Consider the following 24,915-nt stretch of genomic DNA (forward strand, 5'->3'; position numbering starts at 1 on the left):
CGATTTTTATTTTTCAACTCTGTCATTATTATGGTATATTTCAAAAGATTTTTTTTATATTTTAGAATGAACCGTTATAAAGAAATCATTTGGTTAATGGCAGCACCTCAATATCGATCGTCCATTTTCGAAAAATGTATTTTCATACTTTAGAGAAACGAATGGTTGAGATCACCGTTGCAACACTGAAGTCGAACTCCAGTTACAAACATTCTACTTTCTACCTAAGAAAAAGACAATTAATCACACTGTTAAAAGAAAACCCTAATTTTGTACCTCAACGATTCGAACCGTATCATTTTCCGATTTGGATTTTGGACTGAAAAGTACTTTCGCTCCATTATTGAATCTTTCGTTCGGCTCAGACCGGTGGCCCAATAATCGGGTCGGTCTGATAAATTGATAACTTAAGAGGATGGCATTAATATTAGAGGGTAATTCAGGGGTGGCGCTGAAAATTTCCTTAATTTTAAAGGACTTCTTGTTGGCAAAACCCTAAAAATTCCCTCTTTCACATTACAAAGTGCAATTTCAAATCTTTGAAGGTCTGAGACTCTGAGCAGATGAAGAAGGAGAAAAAGGAGAAGAAGGAGCAGAGGGAGGCTTCTGTTCCTCCTCTCGCTCCAGACCTCAAATCTGTAATCCACAAGCATTCTATGTTCTTTGATGAGTTGATCGAACTCATACCTGCTAGATTCTATCTTCCGGCTGAAGATAAGCCATGGTTCCAGGGTTTGAGCAAGGTTGCGAAAGCCTCCCCTGAAGAAGGAGTCCAAAGAGAACATTAAGAAAGCTCGAAGGGAAAGATTGGACCCGGAGAAATCTTCCACCACACTTGACCTTCTGAAGAAAAGTTTGGAAAACGACAAAACTGGCGACAATTCGGATGAAGAGAACGAAGAGGAAGAGATTGGGCATGACGGAAATTCGAAGGCAGGAGATCGATCAGTCACATACGAAGAACTTAGACAACGTCTGCACCGTCGAATCGAAGAGCTTCGATCGACTCGAGGAACTGATTCTTCAGACAAAGCAAAGAGGGAGAAGAGAGAGAAGAGAGAGAGTAAAAGGAAAAGGATCGAAGAATCTGAAGAAAAGGAACCGAAGATTAACGAGTTGCCCGCCAAGACCGAGAAAGATATTTCTGAAGCCGCCGAGGGACTTGCTTTTAGTCATGTGAAGCTCGGAAACGAAGGCGAGCGTGGTAGGAAGAAGAGGAAGCTTTCGAAGTTTCAGGCTCTTGAAGAGGCAAAGAAGCTAGAGGAAGCGAAGAAGGACCCGGAGAAGGGTGAGATAGTCGCTACTAAGCATTCATGGAAAGCTGCAGCTGTTAGAGCTGCGGGTATTAAGGTCCATGATGACGCTAAGCTTATAAGCAAGAGCATTAAGAAGGGGAAGAAGCAGCTTCAGAAAAATGTTGAAAAGTGGAAGGATAGAACCGAGACTGTAAAGAAGAATATGGCAGAGAGACAAAAGATCAGGTCCGATAACATTGCTGAGAAGATGAATCAAAGGAAAATGCGGCGAATTGCCAAAAGAGAGAAAAAGCTAATGCGCCCGGGCTTTGAAGGTCGCAAGTAGAGATTAAATCATTCCTGAGGCGGATTTCTCTAGAATTTCAGGTTATCTTCTTTTTGTCAGAAATTTAAAATCAAGAAGCGAGATATTTTCTTGCTAACATGGAGTTCCTTTGCCACATGTATTGGGCAGCTATCATGGAGGATCTTCTATGGGTTTTTTGTTACGTAGATTTTCTTTTTCCCAATTTGTGTTATGCATGGCTGAATCTTCTTAAATATCGAATGATATTTATTCTTTAATATATGTCTTCTCATGGAACCATTAATGAATCAATAGTCTCCATTAATGCTGCGGTGAGACTTAGGTTCTGCACAACGGAGTTTATATTTTCTGATACCTTGTCTTGTCTCGTCTCACATAGAAACTGATGGTTGCTGCAACTGTGAAAACGATAATTATAGGAAATGGTATTATCGAAATCTCATTTTCTCGAAGATTGAGTTGTGAAACAATTGAGTTTCTTTACTGTTAATGGGGTACTCTCTGCTATATGGCTACACTCTGATTGCATAATGTTCAGAACTTGTGCAGTTCTCTGTCTTAACTTTTTCCCCAATCTTCAGGCATTTTTAGTGATGAAGTTGCAGAGAGCTTACTGTTCGAATCCTTTCATTTGATACCTGAAATATATAGCTTATTCTATATCAATAGAGTGTGACCTAGAAGTCCCTTTTCAAGATTTATGTTATTTATAAAATTGTTGTTTTTCTGGAACTCTAACAAAACTGTGGTGCACCTTTTCTTGCTCTTGCTCTTGCTCTATAGCCTTTTAGAAATGTGTCTTTAGTGCTTGTTGGCCTCAGCATAGAATTATCCTTTCTTTTTACAGAGAATGAAGGTCTATCTTGAAAATTTTCAGTAGTGAGCCTATCTGTATCTCCCCACCCATTTTGTTGTAGTTTTGTCATTCGTCATATTTGGGGGAAAAGGAATAGAAGAGGATGGAACTCCCTGACTTGCATTATTGAGTAAATCTTGGAAGTTGTGACTTTTGAGATTAGAAGTAAACTTTTCATAGCCAAAGTCAAGGCATTCAGTTCTGATGGGAAAAAAATGGCAGTCTCTCATTTTTCTCCTTAATGTGATGGGAAAAACAAATAGCCATTCTAATTGTTTTCTTCAATTCACCATTTGGTATGACTGCGATGCTTAGTTTGTGACTTGTTGACTATTTTTTAGGTAAGGTCTAGAAATCAGGGGGAAAAAAGAAAGACCTGCCTAGAGCTGAAAAACGTGTCTTGCGTTAAAAAAAACTAAATCTGATTATAGGTTGTGAAGTGAAAATAAAAGGATGTGGACAGAAAAGACAGAAGCTTACTTCACATTTGGATTTGGCACAGAAAAGACTATCTATCTCAGTGAGGTGTGGCTAAAATTTTTGGAAAACGTCAACTGCTGTTGGCTTCTTTTTGAGACTTTTTAAGAAAGAGGCTTCTTAGGACCTCTTGCTTTTCTCTCTACAACACCCTTCCCCCTCTGCAGTGGGATTCTTGATGTCTTCTGAGAGTTGTTTTTCCCTTCTCTCCCACCCATTTGATAAGTTATCTTTGTAATCTTTCAATCTACCATCCTTTTGTTGGTGTGTTTGTCTCTTTTTGTCTGTTCCCTGCCCTGATCAACCAGTTCAGGTATTTGGTTGTACTCAGTTCTTTCCCTTGGTATATATCTTTCTTTGCCAAGAAGAAATTTTTACTATAACTATGGTCACTATCACCATTTGTCACTGTCACTTTTTCGTTCATTGTCATTTTCATAGTTGCAATCTCAAGAATCTTCTTTTCCAACGTTGCTGCTGTCATAATTGTCAGATTAATGCTTCCATTAGGGTCTAGACTGTCAAAGCACCTTGCTCATAATTTGGAAGCATTACCAACACTACCATTCAACAGTAGTCTTCATTGCCACCATTGTTTCCATTTTCTGGCAAAATTTCTGACTTAAGCATCAGAATCATATCAACCATCATGAATTCACTACCTCTGTGTTCACACTACTAAAATATATTATTAAGTTTGCCACATGGCAAAGTTTTTATTGCCCAATCTGCATCATGATTAGACAAACATAGGCTGACTCGATGTCTCCATCAGCTGATGTGCAATTCAATTCTTTCATCCTTAAGCTACCAGTTCTTGCTTCCCCTTTCTTTCTTGCTGCCTATGCTCCAGATTATCAACTTTGGTGGATATAACTTGCTCCTGAACTGAATGTTTTGACAAAGCAGCAACAGAAGCTCTAGAGGATTACATCCAGGACTATGATAGTAAATTGAAATGTGGGGGAAAATGAGGAAATGCAACTTTTGATCTGCTGTTGAATTGATTTGGATGTTCAGCAGAAAGAACCAGTTTGGTGCCGTGAATATAAATGGTCAGTTTGGTGTAGTTCGAGTTGCAAACATGTTTCTTAATGCATAAATTGAACAATTTGGAGATCAAACATTGTATCAATTATAACCATATCCCAATTAAACAAGGTGGGATACATAAATCAGACAGTTTGTGATTGATTCACTGTCTTAAAAGCAAATGAGAATTAGTTAAAGGCCACCCTGGCTTCTATTTTATACTTCATGTGTTTGATCTTATTTGCAGAGCCAAAGGTCTAGTTAAAAGTTCTTCTGTATATATAAACCCAAACAGATCCAGTAATCATCTGAAAGATAGATTCTCATTCTCCTTGGAGTAGGTGTAAATTTTCAGTTAGCAACCTTTTATTCTATTGGTTTTTGTCATAATTCATTTCAGAATTTTAGAAACAAAAAAGTTCTAGCTTGTAAAAGCATAACCCTGGGAGTGCACATTTGGAAGTTCTTTAGTTTACTGGATTAGTTTTGTCCTAAAGGTAATGTACTCCTTCCCTTGTGTTGTAAGCTTTCAGTGTTCAGACATGGTAATCATTACTTCTGAATTTGGTATTTAGGAATGCTGAGTAGAACATTTTTTTTCTTGACTAACCTTTGTTGTTGGACCTTAAATTTGCACTTTCCCCATTATATCATCTCTTCAGCTTCTCAGCTGTTTGTGTTAGAGGTGTAACTGAATTAAATGTTGGCCCAGCCTTTAGTGTTCAATGGAAGGGCTCTGGTCCAAAATCTAATGTTTGAGCCCAAAACCAGTCTGAAAATTGGACAATACCCCAATGAGGGTAGCTGGCCCAATTTGATGGAATTTACTGTTTGAATATGTGGAAGTATATCCTTGTGGTTACCATGGCATGTCATGCACAAACAATTTACTATCTTATCAAGTTGAATAGTTACAATGTTTGGATGGTTGATCACCAGTTGATATGTTGCAGTTTTTCCAATATTAATGTGTGGTGTACTGAATGATGTGGTCCTGTGGATACATATATCTATTATCATTGTAGCATTTTGTGATTGCACATTTCATATGAATAACAGTAATAAAAAGGAACCAAAATAGCCAATGTGGTCACAGTTAGTTGGACTTTGTGTGCATGTATGTATATATATATTTTAAGATCTGGGTAGGCTATGTCTAATCTGTCAACCAATGTCAGTCATAAGGCCAACCATTTAGTTATTGCTGTTGGGCATGGAGAAGGAAGTCCATCCAGTTCAGCAGTGGAAGCCTCGTTGTCCTGCAATGTCATTGAATCTTACCAGTTATGGTGCTTTCTCTCCTAAATTCTTCAGCTAATTGGTGAATCATATGAACTTGGACAGACAACATGGTTGCTGTCACCTAACTTGACCATTTGGACTGGAAACTGCTTTTTCGCCTGCGAAATTACTTTTGTTGGGTCAAGTTTAGTTGATCCAAACACGGCCTTAAATGTCAGAAATCTGATTATGAGTGTTTCCTGCCATCTTTCCCAGTTTAATGTGAACATTGTGACCGATTATACATAAAGGGTACTTTATCTTTTTACATCCAAAAAAATAGACATAAGTTCCCCCGAGCCTTCATTTCCTTAGAATGACTAGCAAAGTTGCATTGGGTACCAATTGCATCTTCATTTCATTTGCATTACATTTATGTATTCTAAGAGTTTGCTTTTTTAATAGCTGCATGATATTTTTGGTTGATCTTGGGACTTAATAGGTCATATTGCATTTTGTGTTTCCACAATGTTTCTTGTATTAATTTGTGATAGTCAGGTTTTTCTTTCATGGACAAGTATTTGCTTTTGATCAGTCATTTGAGTTACCATGTGAGTTTAGTCTGGACCCATTGGGTACATATTTGAATAAGAATACTTAATCAACTAAGTTCCTTATGGCTTCTGGGCCTGGCCTGATTCTTATCTCCCCTCCACCTTTCCCTCTTTCTGGGCTAGGCCCATCTCTTAACCTTCTTCGCTTCACCTCCCATAGTGAGCCTAGCCCTAACCTCCTTGGCCCATCTCCTTTACCCTGTCCTTTCATCTCCTTAACCTCTTCCCTTACCCTCCCCCCATCCAACCCTGGCCCAGCTCAAATTTTGCCCTCCCCTCTCGCATCTTCTAGGCTTGATCCAACTCTTTATTGCCCTTTGATAGCGGTTCAGGAATTGATTCTTGATCCTATTACAGTGTCATCAGTGGCAATGACAACGGGCAGGTTGCCTCTTGCCATCCTGAACCTGGTGGTTCTTCCTACTCCAAGACCCCTTCTCCTCCACTTTGGGGCCGTACTACAAGCAACCATCTTGATGAAGATTTTATTCTACTAAAGGGTGCCACCACCATCTTGATGAAGATTTTATTGTTTCTCTTTAGTCTTCTAGGAAGAAGAAGAAAAATAATAGGTAAAATTAGTTTCGATCTTTGATTTTGTTTAGGCTCTTCTTCTTGGCCTTTAGTGCTTTTGTTTCTCTCTTTTTCATGCTTTTTGCTTAGGGCCTTGTTGACTTTGTTAGGGCTTTGCCCTTTGGCTTCTTGTGTTGTCCCCTCCCCATCTCTCCTTTTGGGTTAATGAATTTTTTATTCTTTGGAAAACATCTGATTTCTTTATGACCAGCATTTGTAAAAGTTGGATCTTACCTCTCCCACTCCAGATGTTCGTGAACTGATTGCTAGTGGTGAAAAGTTGTCTGTCTCGTTGCATTTCAAATGATTGCAGAATTCACAAATAATCATCTTGCTTAGTTTTCTCATCTTTCAAAATCATCAACCAGCCTGTTCAAAAGTCATCTGCAAAATGGCGAGCTAGAGAACTCACTACTCTGGTCATTAGTTTCCCTGTATCAGTCTGAATTGCTTTGTTTGCAATTGGAGGTCCCAAGGAAAGTCTGGCCAATCAGGAGAATCCTTGAGATGGTGGTGTCCTTATAGCAAATGAGGAATCTATAGCGTTTGTGTATTTTACTGTGAATATGTGATTTCATGAAGGTGGGAATGGAATTTTTTGAATGTTAATCTAATTGGGGAACTTTGAGTTTATCTATTTGAAAAGCAATACTAAGTTGGGTATGAAAGTTACAGAGCTCTTGAGCAAGTCACAGAACTTGATCCTAATCGTTGCAAACATGGAGAATTGTCAGGAGAATAAAACTCACCAACTCTTTGTTTAGAGTGACAAGATAATGCAAATCCTACAAGTCTCTATCCAGTACACACATTTCATTCTCATATATGATTAAAAAGCATCCTCGTATTCTCTATATATATCATACACAACTACGCACTAAACAGATATCCATTAGTTCAGATAGTTTGTAAGCTTACTTTATTTGCATAATCACCTTCAACGTCAATTACCAGAATGATGACTAGCTCCATGTCTCAAGAGAGTAAACGATGAGAGAAATCATGGCATTGTAGAAATACAGAGAGGTGTTGCATGAAATGGCTATGCATGCATCTTTATCTCAAAGAGATTGGATAAATGATTCATACCTATCTTATAACTCGTTTTGAGTTGAACACTCATTAACAAGCTTTACTCTTATCAGTCACAGAAGGTTATCCACGCTTGAATTTGGCAAGACCATTGAATACTTCAGTTTAGGTTTAGATGGTTGTGAAATTCCAAGAACATTGCTGCAATGTTGATCGCAAATTACAGTCTCTTTGTTCAGATCGTAGGTTGTGGGATCAATTGCTCTCATACTCTGTTCGTTTCTCTAAATTCTTTCTGGTTACGAGGTGAGGTATGTTTTGTAGATCAAAAAAATACAGAAATTTTCAGCATGCTTTATAATAAACACATTCTGGCGGAGTTGGAGATGCGGGGTATCGATCCCCGTACCTCTCGCATGCTAAGCGAGCGCTCTACCATCTGAGCTACATCCCCGTGGTATACATACAAGTGAGCATGGAGTGATTATTTAAACGGTGAGTTGAAACTCGGAATCAAGATCACTCAACGGTTGGTGCTGATCCGAATCGGCTATTTGATAGCAGCTCTATCCAATCGGTTGGCACCCTACCGGCTATAATTTTGCCTTGGATGAAAAATATTTTCAAAGTATGTTTCACCAGATGCTATAGATTTTCCAGAACTGTATGAAAATGGTTTCTAGAATGCGTTTGGCAAATGCCAGGAGATTAGGTGGGGGTTAAAAGTTAGGTAGAGGGACCATGTACCTCCTCCCCTTTTCCACCTTCAATCACCACGGCTACTCTCTCGCACGTGAACATCTTCCTCATCCCACTCTCCCCAATTTCAGTTCTCTTGGGATTAGGGCAACCTCCGGTCTTGTACTTAAAGGGCGTACCCAGTGCCGAAGCTCTCACACTGTGGGGTCTGGGGGAAGGGACTTTCTAGGCAGCCTTACCCCTGCTTTTTGCAGAGAGGCTGATTCGAACCCGCGACCTCCAGCGCACAATGGAGAGACTCCACCATTGCGCCAGGCCCGCCCTTCCGGTCTTGTACTTACTTAAGTTATATACAAAAATTATTTCAACTCAAATTCTTATTTCTGATTTTGATTTTGAAAATGGATCTCTAGTGATATGTTTTGCTGGGCAATCTTAATGACCCAATTATCTGATTAGGCCATTGTGATTTGTGAGATTTGGGTTTTTATTTTTAGATTATAGATGAAACTTACATTGTAATCTTCTTTCAACACAGGAAAAGCTCTTCTTCACTCATGAACATAGCATACCAAGTTGGTGTATGAACCTTACTAAAAATCTCTGTAAGGTTTTTAACTTCTTATTCATAATCTATTAATAACCATTTTTACATAAATCCTCTTAAGACAGTTGTTGGATAAAAATAATTTTGCTGATCTCCTAAAAGAAATGCTATCACAAAATCCAGCTGTAAACACAAGAGTGATACATGGGTAAGGGTGTCAGTCGGTACGGTTTCGGTAATTCGGTACGGTACCAACTTTGAATACCGAAAACCAGAACCGTACCATACTGAATTTAAACAGTATGGTACAATTTCGGTATTTACAAAAACGGTTCGGTACGGGAAAACAGTTTAAACACGGTATCTAGTGCGGTACAATTTTGATACAAATGAACTTATGCCACTTTGGTTATTAGTTCATTAAGATCCTAATGAAATTGTGATCAACCAATCAATATAATTTGAAATTAACATAGATAAAGCAAATAAATCTAATTAATAGAGACAAAACAAATAAATCTAAAAAGAGGAGTGAATGATGAAACAAAAAATTGAAATAAGAAATTAGGGATAAGGAAAATGTAAATTATTTTAATTGTAAAATTACAATTTATATATCTCAATTTGGTACGATTTCGGTACGTACCGACGGTATGAGTACCTAAAATCGGAACTGTACCAAAGAAATTCGGTTTCGGTGCATACCGTACCGAATTTTGAAATATACGATTCGGTGCGGTTTTAGACGGCGCGGTTCGGTACAGTTAAACGGTTTCGATACGCAATTGACACCCTTACATGAGGAAGATCAAATTTTGGGTGGAGACATTTGTCGTCTTTATTTGATTGGTGAAGATATTTAAAGAGCTAAAGCTGATCATTAGACTTCAAATAATTACATTGCTTCTCAAGTGGAGTTTGAGTGTTGTTTTTAATTATTATTATTTATTTATTATTTTATGTTATTTTATTTTTGGATTAAAGGAGTTTGAGATTAATTTGAGAATGAGAACTTGAGTGGATAAAAATCCTTATACATAATATATGTAACTATATCTCTCTAATTTTACGAAGAAACTACACCTGTTTAATTTATATATAAAAAATTTTCATGGTCTACTTTTAATGAAATAGAACATATTAACATTTCATTTGAATGGTATAGGAAAAAAAAAAAGTATATATATGTAATACAAAATAAGAGAGCCACTCGAAAGTTAGATCCAAAAATTATGCTAAGTTACCCAAATCTAATTATTCTAACCGTCCTTATAGAGAATACAAAAACTGGACACATGATAATGAATTAACTAATATGATGCAATGGTAACTATAATAACATTATTAGTTGAAATATTAAAATATCTCTAAATCTAATGTTCTTATAGAGAATACTAAAAATGATATTAAGTTAATGTGTAAATTAATACAAAAAATTAAATATATAATGCACACAAATTAATGCGACGGTAATTAAGCTAATAACAAGATTTTTGTCATCGACAAGTAAGTAAAAGGGATGGGAAAGGTGGAGGATAAGTATGGAGAGACGGAGGTTCCAATCTTTGATCCATTGCCAATGAACTAACCTTTAATTCATTATGGGGGAAAAAATGGTAATAAAGGGTTTAAAATGTCAACATAATTGAAAAATGACCTATGAATCAAAAGATACAAACACACATTTTTATAATAAAAAAATAGCAAATTTCTATCACACCTTATACTCAAACTAAATTTATTCTTACCTTTAAAAAAAATCTATTTGCTAATACTTATTTCTCGAACTTTTACAGCTGATTTTCTCTTAGTGTTGTTAAATATCTAAGTTATCCTTGAAAAAATCACACTCTCGCCTCATTCTCTCTTAATGTTGTTAACTATCTAAGTTATCCTTCTATTTTTCAAACTTAGTCAATTTTTCTCTTTTAAGTTGAGTCTTTTCACATTATTTGGTCAAACTTAATACTTGAATCACTGAATTATCATATTTTCCGTCATATACTAAAATTAATATTATCAAAAAGAAAAAGTAACAATTAATAATTAGGATTAACTTACAATTTTAAATAAAAAATATTTTATTTCATAAAAATAATATAAAGAGAAGAAGAAGAAGAATAAATAACATTAGTAGTTTTATAAGCAAAATAGGGGTGGGGTTTTCGTCCCTTGTAAAAATAGGCAAGCCAGTGTGTTTCTTGTTTAATGTGGAGAACGGGATGAAAAAGGTCTCGACTAGTCGGGAATTTTTTGCATCCACAAGGATTCGTATAAATGGTGGGAACCTTACTGGCTAAGGGGTGAGCACGAAGGCTCCACAAGGTTCGTACTTACCACTTGGACCAACCCCCGTTGGTTAAAACATGTTGTTTACAAGACATATAATGTGCGTTTGTTTTATGCTATTTAGGAATTAAATTTGATTTTCATGTTTGAGGTCATTATATTTATTATGTTATAATGATTCTCATGATGTAAATACTAAAATAAATTTTATGAATAATATGTTACTATGTAAATAGTTTATGATACGGGAAGTTTGCACTTGACTTTACCCGGACCCAAATGGGGCTAAGTCAAGCTCTTAATCGGAAAATTACCCAGTCATATATAATTGAAGGCTCCACTCACGCTGAACCTATATTGCAACACCACCTTAAATGGAATGTCAACTATGAAGATGATCAAACGGAATAACCGACGAGGGAGCCTGGCCAGGGGCATTAGGTGGCCATCATCAAGAAAGCCTGACTGTAACCCACACACTATTTAAACAAGGACTCACCCATTCGGTAAACAACAAACTTATCATGAGAAAACTCCTATGTAGTTCTTGCATGGGATTTTAACTTGATTACTTACTGTATGACTTAGCCATCGGAGGCAGTTGCCGGCATCCTAGCCACGCGTTCTAACATATCTTGTAGGACTCATCGTCTCTGTCCACGGGAAGGCACTCGGGATATAGTGCGGCTTAGTCAAGATCACGATCAAAACTAAAACACATTAGTTTATGAAAAAAAAAGTTACTTATCGACAAAGACGATGATTGAGGATGAGCAAGTTGTAAGTTTTGAGCGTTATGAAATGTTAGCGAAGAAAAAAAAAAAAAAAAAAAAAAAAGAAAAGAAAAAGAAACACAATGGAAATGAGACCAACTAAATGAGGATTCCATTGATATATATATATATGTAGGGAATATGAATTCCGAACTTTTCATAATCCATTCAGTTTTTTATTTTTTTTTAATTTACTTTTAGAAGTCGAGTATGACATTAAGTGCATGCTTAACGTACATAAAATGTCATTTTTTTTTAATTATACCTTAAATGTAATTATCAGTAAATTAACATGTGTATTTACTAACTATGGTTAAACATGACCAGTACCATCATCATTATTATCTGTCCAACTTATTGAATTAATTTTGTATTAAAATATTTTTAAATTGAAGAGGTTAAAAATATTATTTTGGTAGAATAGAAAATTTCAATTGAATTTTGAAGTTCATAGTAATAATATATTTTTATTTGTTTTATTAAGATTTTTTTCATTAAAAAATATTTTTATTTCTTTTTAACAATTTTAATTTCAGTATATGAAAAATATACATGATAATGATAATTCAGTGGTTCATATGATAAGCTGAACCAAATAATGTGAATCTACTCGACTTGAGCACCGATGCATTTTATTCTTTGGAAAATTCTTAAAAGTCTTACCTCCACATGTTAATGACACGTCAGAAAGTACCCAAATAGTTAGAGATGTTCCATTCATTGAAATGCATTACAGCCAGACCCCCTGCCGTTAGAAACCACTGTTAAGTCATGACATCAGCCGGTTGCATCTATTGAAAGACGAAAATACCCTCGTCGACGCACACACAATCCATGCCGACTTCGCACCCGCCGGAAAAGACAGCAGCAAGAATCGACCCACTGCTTTCGCATCTGCCTCTGCTATCCAATCTGCACGCGCTTAAAGCCCTAACCTAAGATTTATATTGTTCGCCAACCACTCCCCTTCGTTGCTGCACTTCCAGATAGATTCCAAATCCGTTTTGCAGGGTCGATTACGGCGGCGATATGCCATTTTTGCTTCGTGTTCTGCAAATCGTCAGACCTCTACAAGAGAGATAGCAAGGCATCACCAAACCAGTCAAACAGAGCCAGTAAAGTAGAACTGAAGAGCAGACCCCAAGTCGAGATACAGTCCGATTCAAGAACACCAGAAGTATGAAGATGAGTGGCTCAATGTGAAATCATATAGCTCAGAGAAACCCATTGAGAAGGTTTTCAGTCGAAGTCCCGGTTATCGGCCATCCAGCCCCACACCCCCCAAAGAGAATGGAGAATCTTTGGGGCGGGGGGGCGGACGGGGGGGGCACCGGGGGGGGGCGGGCGGTGGTCTTTACCAAAAAAAAGAAAAAGAAGAGAATGGAAAATGGTAGTAAAATTTGCTAGGAGGATAATTTGGTAAAATGGCTTTCTAACTTAACACCGTTACAAGTCGGGGGTGGGGGGGGCCGTGAAATGATATTTAAGTATCTAGGGGTGTTTTTCAAATAAGAAAACCCTACCCAATTAGATTAATTTAATTGGAATTGCAACCAAGCTAGGGTTTTTTGATGGACGAAATGGTCGGCGCCTCCGAAGCGACGACACATGAGTCGTGAGCGAAAAGATTACCTCTTGCCGCATGTGTAAAAGTTGACATGTGCCATTCGCTACCGATTGATCAAAATCAAACGGCTGAGCCACGAACTGTTAGGACCATTAGATCCAGAATCGGACGGTGTGTAGAGAAACCCTAAACGCAAATGAGGGTTTGAGAGGCTTTATAAGACGAGGACGCCCTTCAATTCCTGTCTCCTTTCTACTGCCGAAACTCTTCACAAGTTTCTCAGAGGCTTCAAGCGACGCGATCTGCGATCTCGTCTTCTCCGCTCGGCTCCGAAGGTTCGTTCTCTTCGAGCTTCCTTTCTCTTGTTTAGATTTTATCATCTTTAGTATGAATGTATGAATCTTCTGTATATCTGTTCGTGCTATTGTAGATTTGTTTGTCCTTGGTTTTTGTTTCTTATTGAACCCTGTTTTTTGTTTTCCCGATCTATTTCATCTGATCTGTACTTTTAGGTTTGCGATCTTACTATTAAACTCTGAATCATTTTTTTTTTTCTTTCTAGAACGTCCTTTGCATTTACCGCGGATTCGTTATCTAATATCTTTACCTTGTTTGAGTTGGATGCGAGCTTTTGATTCATGATCCCAACATGAAATTAATCCGCATAGCGATCTGTTTTCTTTGATTGAAAATTTATTTCAGCTTTTGGAAGGTTGTTTCAAACGTCGTGATGAGATTTGGTTGTAGCCATCCTATTACTTTTTGACCAACGATTCTAAATCTGTGAATTCTTTAGTTTTTTTTTCTCCGATCTGGGAAGCTGTCTTCGATGATGTCTGTCAAACGTTTTAGTATGACATTAATTGGATCTCTATGTTGAAGCTTTGTGGTCTCGCTTCCTATTTGGCTCCTCAATTCCTTGTATGCGCTAAAATATTTCTGTTTGAACTTATTTAATCTATTTGCAGGGTCTTCCTATTTCTGTTTGAACTTATTTAATCTATTTGCAGGGTCTTCCATTCATTAGTTTATAATGGGTAAAGAGAAGACTCACATTAACATTGTGGTCATTGGCCATGTCGACTCTGGTAAGTCGACCACCACCGGTCATCTTATCTACAAGCTTGGAGGTATTGACAAGCGTGTGATTGAAAGATTTGAGAAGGAAGCTGCTGAGATGAACAAGAGGTCATTCAAGTACGCCTGGGTGCTCGACAAACTCAAGGCTGAGCGTGAGCGTGGTATCACCATTGACATTGCCCTGTGGAAGTTTGAGACCACCAAGTACTACTGCACTGTGATTGATGCTCCTGGACATCGTGACTTTATTAAGAACATGATCACTGGTACCTCACAGGCTGACTGTGCTGTTCTTATCATTGATTCCACGACTGGTGGTTTCGAAGCAGGTATCTCAAAGGATGGTCAGACCCGTGAACATGCCCTTCTTGCTTTCACACTTGGTGTCAAGCAAATGATTTGCTGCTGCAACAAGGTGAAGATTGCAACCTTTAATGCCAACTGTTATTCTAAGTTTTTCTTTCTCCCTAATCCTTAATGTTACTATTTTAACGTGATTGCTTTGTTTCATTGTGTCATGATAGATGGATGCAACTACCCCTAAGTACTCCAAGGCAAGGTATGACGAAATCGTGAAGGAAGTCTCTTCCTACCTGAAGAAGGTCGGATACAACCCTGACAAAATCCCCTTCGTTCCCATCTCCGGGTTTGAGGGAGACAACATGATTGAGAGGTCTACTAACCTCGACTGGTACAAGGGCCCAACCCTTCTCGATGCTCTCGACAATATCTCGGAGCCCAAGAGGCCTTCGGACAAGCCCCTCCGTCTCCCACTTCAGGATGTCTACAAGATCGGTGGTATTGGAACTGTCCCAGTGGGACGTGTTGAGACGGGTCTTCTGAAGCCTGGTATGGTTGTCACTTTTGGCCCCAGTGGGTTGACCACTGAAGTTAAGTCCGTCGAGATGCACCATGAGGCTCTTCAGGAGGCCCTTCCTGGTGACAACGTTGGTTTCAACGTTAAGAATGTTTCCGTGAAGGATATCAAGCGAGGTAATGTAGCTTCTGACTCCAAGAACGACCCCGCCAAGGAAGCTGCCAACTTCACTTCTCAGGTCATCATCATGAACCACCCTGGCCAGATCGGAAACGGATATGCTCCAGTCCTTGATTGCCACACCTCTCACATTGCTGTTAAGTTTGCCGAGATCTTGACCAAGATCGACAGACGTTCTGGTAAAGAGCTCGAGAAGGAACCGAAGTTCCTGAAGAATGGTGATGCTGGTATGATTAAGATGATTCCCACCAAGCCCATGGTTGTTGAGACATTCTCTGAGTACCCACCACTAGGTCGTTTTGCCGTGAGGGACATGCGTCAGACCGTGGCTGTCGGTGTTATCAAGAGCGTTGAAAAGAAGGATCCCAGTGGTGCCAAGGTCACCAAATCCGCTGCCAAGAAGAAGTGAACCATGGTTTCGGGTGGTGGAAGGACGGTTTTCCTGAAGTTAGTTGAGTCGCCTTTTATTTCCAATTTTATCTGCCGTCAGTTTTGGTCAAGATGTTTGTGTAGTGTCTCAAGTAGTTTTTGTCACTGGTTCCTATCTTCCCTATCGAGGATGGGAATGCTGGACTACAGCACTCGGATTCAAACCTGGGTGCTTGACAGACGGTGGCATTGGCTACAGGTATCTTTGGGTTTCTTTTTTTAGAGTTATTTTCCCCCTTGTTTTTGAGTCTTTAGCTATAGCTGAAAGAGAAACAGCCTTCCGTATTAAATTGCTATTTTCAGATTATCGTACTTAATTCTTCGTTTTGATATGGTTTAATTTTCTTTCTTTAGCATTTGAGATGCGTTTGATTAGGCTGTTAGGCTGATTTAGTTCTTATGCATGATGAGTTATTTCAGGTTCAAACTACGGATGCAAGATGTTACTTCCAGGGTATGGTTGTATTATGTCTGAGTTGTTATTTATGTTTATGTTCTTCGGGGAAAATTTATAGTTTAGAAATGATTCTAGAATGATAACGGTTGCCTGGATTTCTTTCTGGTTTTGAATGCTTTCTGACTGATTAATCTGAAAATTGAGTTTTATGTGCCTGCCAGTTTTGTAGTTGGATCGTTCTTTGTGTTCGTCCAGTCCATTCGGTCTGGAGTTATTCGTGTAGTTTGATGGGATGTTTGAGATGTTGCCCTGTAAAGTAGAACACCATAACTTCTTCGATCTGTATACTGTCAAAAGCCACCATTTTATTAACCAAGTAGAATCTTTTTATGGAGCCGATTAACAAATAGCAAAAGCTTGAAATAAAAGCTCCTTGAGAGCAGTGGATGTTAAACAATGAAAAATGATTTGCATATTTGATTCAATCTCAACGAAGTGATTGCGTTTATTTAAAATCCTATGGGTACCTATTTTTTTCGAGTCTGCTAATTCTGAAACGCGAGGCTCTCCAATTCTCCAAAGGTGTGCGCTATCTTGATCAAGTTACTTTCTAGCTGATGCTTAGCGGGTCACAGGATATGGATGGGGCAGTCAGTCGGCTTGATCGACGTTGTTTTTCCATCGTCAAGCTTAATTATGCCAAGATACATCATACTCATACATGAGGGATCCGAAATTCTCAGTGAACTAGGAAAGAGAGTTTAGTTCCGAAATTGATAGCTTGTGATGCATCCCTAGAAGGAATCTTCCCTTGAAATGCAAATCTAGCAATAAACTTAAATCCACATTTGCTGCCTACAGATTCCATAAGTTCAGAATATGTAGATATAAGTGGAAGAGAACTATTAAGAAAGCAAATTTTCTCTCCCCTATCGTCAGGTTCTATTTATCAAAATTTTTCTCTGCTCGAATTTTAGCATTTGATTTTTTGAAAAATATAATAATATAGTCACTGTTAGAATTGCATGTGATGTTGATTTGCTAGGTCACCCCTTGATTGGTTCTAGTTCTCTGAAGAATCGTCAACTTCCCTTACAGTTCAAGTGAATTGCTGCAAAGAACTCAAGGGATCCATTAAAGTAGAATTGCGAGGAATTGCAGAGTAAGGAAGTGTACGTGTCCCTAGTGAGTGCTAATCACCCTCACTTTAGTACTTTACCGTTTACATGCTCAAGTTTGTTATGCCAAGTCAGGCTTGCGCACTGCCGTTGGATCCCTCATGCCACAGTCAACGGTTTAGATTAGTAGATAGATTTACATAGTGAACCCATAACTTGATCAGTTGTAAACCGGGTCTGTCCCCTTGGTTGATTCATTTAATGTTCATCCACTGGTTGGACCGGGCGGATTGATGCTGGCTAATAATTAAGGGTGTAAACGGACCGGATTTGGATCGAATAGTGGTATATCCATATCCCGCATCCTATTATATTTGGACGGATTCGGATAATATCCTATCGGTTTTCAGACGGATTCTATCGGATTCGGATGATAATCGGATAGTTATTTTCTTAAGTAGATTCTTCTAAACAGACATGAATATAGTTTGAATAGTTATTTTCTTAAGTAGATTCTTCTAAACAGACATGAATATAGTTTGAATAGTTATTTTCTTAAGTAGATTCTTCTAAACAGGCATGAATATAGATTGAATACAAGTTTTTGAGTACCTGTTTTCATCTTTACCTTTTATTTGTGAAGACTAGGTTTGAAGTTTAAGAATTTAACAACTTTAGTAGCTATTTTAGTAGAAAATCTAGAAAAATAGTTACATATCATAGGTAAAATTATAAAAACATGAATAATAAATCTAAATAAGTAACTTAATCGGATACAGATAATATTCGGTAAGAAAGGGGTATGCCATATCCGCATCCTATTAATAATCGGACGGATTCGGATACCCCTAAACGGATGTGAATTCGGAAGCGGATTTCGGTTATCCATTTACACCCCTACTAATAATCCCGTACCACGTGGTTTGATGTCAATGGTATTGAACATTTCGATCGCTTTCCTCTTTTTAATAATCCCATCCCACTCGGGAACAGGCAAATTTGAAAGTAAGAATCATATTTCCAGAGCTGCCAAGCCCCATTCAATTCGCATGCGTATGAACAGACAGATACACTGTTATCGATTGCATTTGAGATCACAACAAAAACCCTAGATCAGGAGATTGAATAAGGTTGATAAGAGGACAGAGAGAAGAAGTATTCGGGTTTTGGGTGATTCAACTTACTGTGATTAATGAATACCAGAAAACAAATATTTATGTCTTTTATTAGTGAACGTTGAACTGGCTGAGAATTTCCAGCAACAAGGAGCTTCAAGAAATTTGATTGGGGACAGATTTGGAAGTGTCTATTTTGATGGAGAGGGAGAATGAGAGAGAACACAATTTTAACTCAGCAATACTCAAACCTGAAATTTCATCAAATCATGGGCTCAACTGGGCAATTACATATAGTCACAATGGCTGAGATAAGACTTGGGGAAGTTATCAACACCATCCCCTGAGTTATCCCTCAAAATTAATTATCCAATATATCAGTCAGCCCCTATTACTAACACTGCTTCTTTCAGTTAGTTCTACTCATGTATTTCAATACTATCCCATAATTTCATTTCTCTCCAATAATCACTTTATTTCCCTCTTCCCTTGCTGTATCTTGAAGTATTCATAGAAGATCAGAGACAATGGGTGGCTTTAGAGAGAGATTGTACAAGTTCAAGTCTTAGACATCCAAGGAAGGATAGAAGAAGCACAAACTCTCAAGCCTTTGGGTTATCATCATCAGACAATATCTAGAACAGAAATATGTGTGCTTGAACAAACTAATGGCACAAAATAAATAGTATCACTACTTTATTTGGGTTACATTATTAAACCAGAAAATACTGCAATTTTAGCATCACAATTTCATCTTCACTGCTTTTTCCTACTCTGTCTCCATCCCTTTTCTCTCCCTTTGCCCTCTCTCCATATCACTGAGAATGAAAAGACAGTGCACCAGAAAAATGACAGAAACTTGATGAAACTTGTTTTTGGTTGTAAAAATGGTTGTTAAACCCCTTAGTAGGAAGCCATTAAGTTCTTTGTCATTCTGTCAATTCGGTGTACTTGACTGATTTGTTGGTTTTGTTTAAACTGTTTTATGGATTTTGGTACAAATCAATCTTTGAATGCTGAATTCCCATAGGTGAAATTCTATGATGAAGGTGCAGACTTAAGTGGGGAAAGTCTGGAACCATATAAAACATTTTCAGTTGGTTGAGGATCAAACTTAACCTGTTCACCGCTTGCCTATTTGTGGTTTCTAAAAGTAGTATTTAATGAAGTTCTCTGTGAACAATTCTTCTTCTTTCTGTAACTCATGATTGAATTTTGCAAATCTTTTCTTGAGTAGATGCAAGGCAAGAGGAAAATGGAAGTCACAAATGGAATAAGAAAATGATTTGGAGAAGAAACCAAATCCTCATGCAGGAAGAAACTGTGAGCATACTGTAGGGATTTGATTCTTGCAAGGATGGTTTTGTCTCTAAAAAAATATAACTTGCTAATATCATCACTTAATTGTGATTTTCTAATGGCAGGGTGTGTCATTGATATAAGTTCACCTGGTAGTTGGTCTGACTAATAAATTGGGCAATGTAGCCGATGACATTAATTTTAAGGAGCGACTCAACGGTGAAGGGTGGTGCTGAAATTTTCCCTAAAAACTTAGGACTCAAATTAGTTCTATAAATATCATAATCCCCCCCCCCCCCCCCAAAAAAAAAAGTGCCATAAATAGCGGACATAAAAATAAAAATAAAGTAGGATTATTATTCATGTAAACGTCTACTTTAGAAGTAATTTTGCTATTACAACTTAAGTCATGGCTTAAAATGAATTAATTAAAATTAATACACGCTATACTTTGTTGACAATTTTAAGAAGGCCAATATAGATAATTCAACAGAGTTAAAATGAAGATGTTCAAATGGATGAGTTGCAAAACTAGGAATGATAAAGTAAAGAATGATCATATTAGATCTAGTTTGGGAGTAGCTTCAATACTTTAGAAGTCATTTTGGTATTCAAATTAATATACTCTATACTCTTCCCACAATTTTAAGAAGCATCATATAAACATTCAACCTAATAAAACCGAGGATGCTGAGATGGATGAGTGACAAAACTAGGAAGCATAAACTATGGAATGATCATATTAGATTTGGTTTGAGAGTTACTTTAATACATGATAAGCTACAAGAAAGTTGTTTGAGGTTGCATGGCCATGTTCAATGCCGCAGTAGAGGATTGATTTATTCGATATTGAAGAATTTTAGAGTTGGGGGCAGACTAAAATGACTCTAGAAGAAGTGATGGAAAAAAAAATTGCATCGCTTAGGCCTTGTATCCAATATGGCCTCGAATAGAGCTAACCAATAAAACCTACATGAGTGAGGCACAATGGAGTGCCCTTAAATGCCCTCCTTTTCCGAGTGCATGGGGAGGAAGAACGCATAAAGATGCTTAAGCATAACGTTTTGAAGCCAAGGTGTGGTACCGTGAAACATCAAGATTCAGAATGCATTTTGAAGCCGTTGTCCATTTTGAGAATGTAAATATAACCTGAAAATATGTAGTGTTTCAATGGTGAAGATTACTGGGAGGTTCTGGTGATTCATGTATTTAAGAAGTGGGTTAGAAGATGAATAATATTTTAATTCATTAGTTTAACATTGAGTGGAGAATTCTTACGAGAAGTTACAAGGGGGTATTGTTTATTAAAAAGATTTTACACCAATTTAATACAAAGAAACACACAAAACATCCTTGAAAGTGCTCAATTCAAGATCGAGATTGAAAGATAAAAGACAAAAATCTATCTTGGTCTGAGTTAGAATATTTGTCAGTTCTAAGAATTTTGATGGAGAGGTGTGGTCATCTAGCCATAGAGATAAGAGGATTCAAATTTGCCAATCTTGATGAGCCAAGAATTGAAACTATCCTACACCCTACTTAGTCTTACACGCAGGTGACTTAACCTTCTTTTCAATGTAATTGGCAATTTCATTTTAATTATTTGCAATGCAAATTAATATTTTGAAATGTATTGGGTGATTAGAACAATGCTATTCAAAAAAAAAAGAGAGATTAGAGCAATACTAGAGGGGAATAGAATCTCATACCTTCTTTGTGGATTCAAGATAAATTCTCCCTTCTTTGTAGATTCAAGATTCATTCTCCATATGACATGATCCAAATGATCCAAACCGAGCTTTCAAGCATGAGAAAGCCCTAAGCATTCTTCCATGCAGATTTTCAAAGAAACTATTTTAGGCATGCAACTTTTTTGTAGTTGTTTTTTTCAATATTGATTTTACTATTTGGCAAATTCTCATTGGAATCAAAACAGAAGCTAGTACATGATACATAGCCCTGACAATGATCTTCTGCCAAAACCTAATTTAAAAAATTGTCATCAGATTCTCGTGCCCTCTCATCAGCCTCCACGCTTGTGTAGGGCCACACAGCCTGATATTGATACTATGAACATATAAAAAGAAGGGTAACCTCTTCCATTTTATATCAGAAATTTCTATTGGGGGTTTAACATTTTATATTAATTCAATTTCCTTGTGTTAGTTAGAGGAAATTGACCCAAAAACAGAAGGAAAAAAATGTATTCAAATTGTTATCTTAAGTATGACCTTTTCATCCTATATTGTATAATAGAAAGCTAATCCATTTCAAACCAAACTTCTTGGACTTGGAATGTCAAGTAAATAGCTTGTCTGAACTCGCATCTCAATATAATATACTCAATAGAGACTAACCCATGGTTTTAGGTGATGGGTTTCAATCTGAACAAGTTGGTGAAGCGACTCTGCAACTCAATCCTTTGTATGTTTCTTTGTCTTGCACAGACGACTATGTGAATCAATGGCTCTAGATGTTCAAACTCGTTTTCCCACTTTCTACTCAACACCTTGTTCTGTAGCCAGTGCCAATCACATAACCGTTATGTCCCGCCCTTTTTAAAAAAATATTATTAAGTAGCTTTCTCACTAGCAAAATATAACGTAGGTGCAATAATTCACAAGGAACTGAGGAACAAGGCTGCAGCCCTGAGGTGCTTCCATGGTATATTGATTTTCCAGAATTAGGACTCCTGTGTTTACCCTGGTTTGATTCGATTTTAGGGAGATGGGTTCTTTTGATAGATCGAAGAAAAGAGTTCAGCCATGGAAGAAAGCTGTTTTCCATGTGCTTCTTTGTTTCATTATGGGTTTCATTTCTGGTTTCACCCCTACGAGTAGATCATCAATTTTGTCTGATCCTATTGCATCCAATCATTCCATGAAGAGTCATGAATTTTCTCCCCCTTCCATTGAAATGTTAAAACCAGTGGCTGCAAATGAGGTGACCTCGAATAGAAATCTAATGGCTAAATTCAAGGTGGTATTTCATAAACCTGTAGTGGATGCAGTTCAGAATAATTCAGAAGATCAGCAAAGTAAGTCTCCAGTGAAAGAAGAAGAAGCTAAATCTCCAGTGAAAGCAAAAGAAGTAGATCGTGAATCATTGATTCCTAAAAAGGTTTTGATTCTTATTACACCGACGACATCAAATGATCCGCTTCAAGGGGCCTTGCTGAGAAAAATGGGCACTACACTGAAACTGGTTTCTTCACCTCTGCTTTGGATAGTTGTGGAAGCTCATTCAGACTCTTCAGAGTTATCAGAGATATTGAGGGACACAGGAGTCATGTACAGGCATCTGGTTTTCAAGGAGAAATTTACAGACTATGAAGCTGAGATGGAACATCAGAGGAATGTTGCACTTAATCTCATAGAGTATCATCGGCTTGATGGGATCGTTCACTTCGCCGGGCTTTCTAACTTTTATGATCTTGATTTCTTTGAAGAAATCAGAGAAACAGAGTATGACCTTTCTTATCTCTAGCTACTGTTCTTATTTCTAGTTTTCCCTTTTTTTTGCAGGAAAAACATTCTTAAAACTGTGTTTGGTATGCATTTTACGTTGATTTTTTCTTTTCTCAAACCTAAAACAACTAATTTTATGTCTAGAAATGCACAGATAAGGCAACTTTACCATTTAACATGGAATAGATTTGGCATGTGTGTGTTCCTCAATGATTCTGTCTGTTAAGGGTCATTTAAAGCCTGCTTTCCACCATTGAAAAAGCTAAAAGTTAGTCAACCTTTCAGGGTAAGGAGGATAAGAATACATAGAATTCTCTTTCTTGGGCCCGAGGATGTTTGTGTATTGAATGGTAATCAATTGCACATGAGTTTTTTTCTGAAATCAATCCTCCCCTGTTTCGAACTCCAAAGTTTGAATCACCCTGAAACATTTGATGTAAGAAAAGCAGACCATTGAGACTTTGAGCATGAATAGGTTTCTTTTTTATCTCTAATCACTCAGCAGAACCAACGACTAGTAATTGACGTTAGAAATAATCCCTTCCTCGTTTCAGTTATTGTGAAAAAAAGTGTGATGTTGCACTGCAACAAAATGAGTAATTTGATGATGGTCGGAATTTAGATTTCTTTTGTTATTAACTTGGAGAAGTTGCAGGATTTTTGGTGTATGGCCGATTGCTTCGGTCTCTGGAAACAGGAAGAAGCTTGTGATCGAAGGCCCTATATGCGATTCTATGCAAGTAATAGGGTGGCAATTGTGGGGTATGAGCAACCAGGAGGAGAGTCCGATGAAACAGGAGGAGAGTCTGATGAAACCGATTCATATTTCAAGTTTTGCATTCAACAGTTCTATTCTCTGGGATCCTGAGAGATGGAATCGTCCTTTATCTGCTCAAGACATTACACAGGTCTAATTCTTTATACTCACTGCATCAATATCTTTCTGAAATCCTATTTTTCTTCATTTTCTCACTTTCAGAATGCATATCAGAACCACAAACTCACATGTTTCTAACCCAAAAATGGTGTCATTCAGCAAAAAATTACATTTTAAGAATTTACTTAGGTTTTTTTTCTCTAAGTTAGGTAGCACAATAATCAGGCTCCAGTATATATAATTATTTTGGATTGCAGAATCAGATTCCCTCCTTTTTTTACACCTGAACTGACACCTGAACTGTAAACCCATTGAGTCAATATTGACTCATTAGCTAAGCATTAGGTACTGCTTCATTTTAAATACCTTGGGTTTGTTAGAAAGTTTAGTTTGGCCAACCTCAACAACTTTCATAAATGATTTTGAAGTAATTCCAAAATTAGTTAGCAAATGGTTCATATTTAACTGATTATTTACTTATTGGACATGTAGAACTCTGTGCAATTCATCCAACAAGTGATTGTTGAAGATTCAAGCAAGTTGAAGGGAATCCCAAAGGGAACTTGCTCTAGAATTATGCTATGGAATGTCCACATACCAAGGCGGATCCCAACTGTCCACCCATTTCAAATCAGTTCATCAATTCCCCAAGACAGATGGTAGCAGGATTGAAGAAATGAAGCTAAAGATTGTTTCATGCTTTGAGTGTTTACTTTATTTTTTGGTTAGCAATGTTTCTAAAAAGATTAGGGGAAAAAAAGCAAAAGTAAAAGCAAGAACAAATATTCAATTTTTCTAAATCCAAAATTACCAATTTACACTCTCCCTGTTTTGTATTATTTTTAGTACATGTAAAGCTGAGAGAGTAGACATGAGATGAAGAAAGGAGAAAC

At 37.4% G+C, this 24,915-nt stretch overlaps 2 protein-coding genes, 1 non-coding gene and 1 pseudogene across 3 annotated transcripts; 3 read left to right on the forward strand and 1 right to left on the reverse strand.

Annotated features, from left to right (window-relative positions):
- Window positions 1-500: 500 nt before the first annotated feature.
- Window positions 501-1,820, forward strand: LOC149027036 (uncharacterized; annotated as a pseudogene).
- A 5,929-nt stretch (window positions 1,821-7,749) lies between these two features.
- On the reverse strand, window positions 7,750-7,822 carry TRNAA-AGC (transfer RNA alanine (anticodon AGC)). The gene has a single exon. It is a non-coding gene; the product is annotated as a tRNA-Ala (tRNA).
- Window positions 7,823-13,479: 5,657 nt separating this feature from the next.
- LOC149027038 (elongation factor 1-alpha) lies at window positions 13,480-16,066 on the forward strand. Its single transcript, XM_089158439.1, has 3 exons — window positions 13,480-13,578; window positions 14,254-14,738; window positions 14,848-16,066. Exons 2-3 carry the CDS (start codon window positions 14,277-14,279, stop codon window positions 15,727-15,729), a joined length of 1,344 nt encoding a protein of 447 aa, XP_089014565.1. The 5' UTR covers window positions 13,480-13,578; window positions 14,254-14,276; the 3' UTR covers window positions 15,730-16,066.
- A 6,321-nt stretch (window positions 16,067-22,387) lies between these two features.
- On the forward strand, window positions 22,388-24,913 carry LOC149027039 (beta-1,4-xylosyltransferase IRX9-like). The gene is made up of 3 exons (XM_089158450.1): window positions 22,388-23,142; window positions 23,801-24,053; window positions 24,515-24,913. Exons 1-3 carry the CDS (start codon window positions 22,406-22,408, stop codon window positions 24,683-24,685), a joined length of 1,161 nt encoding a protein of 386 aa, XP_089014576.1. The 5' UTR covers window positions 22,388-22,405; the 3' UTR covers window positions 24,686-24,913.
- The last annotated feature ends 2 nt before the right edge of the window (window positions 24,914-24,915 follow it).

Source organism: Hakea prostrata, chromosome 1 (assembly GCF_041222555.1).
Source record: "Hakea prostrata isolate BN-2017 chromosome 1, UWA_Hpros_2, whole genome shotgun sequence".
NCBI lineage: Eukaryota > Viridiplantae > Streptophyta > Magnoliopsida > Proteales > Proteaceae > Hakea > Hakea prostrata.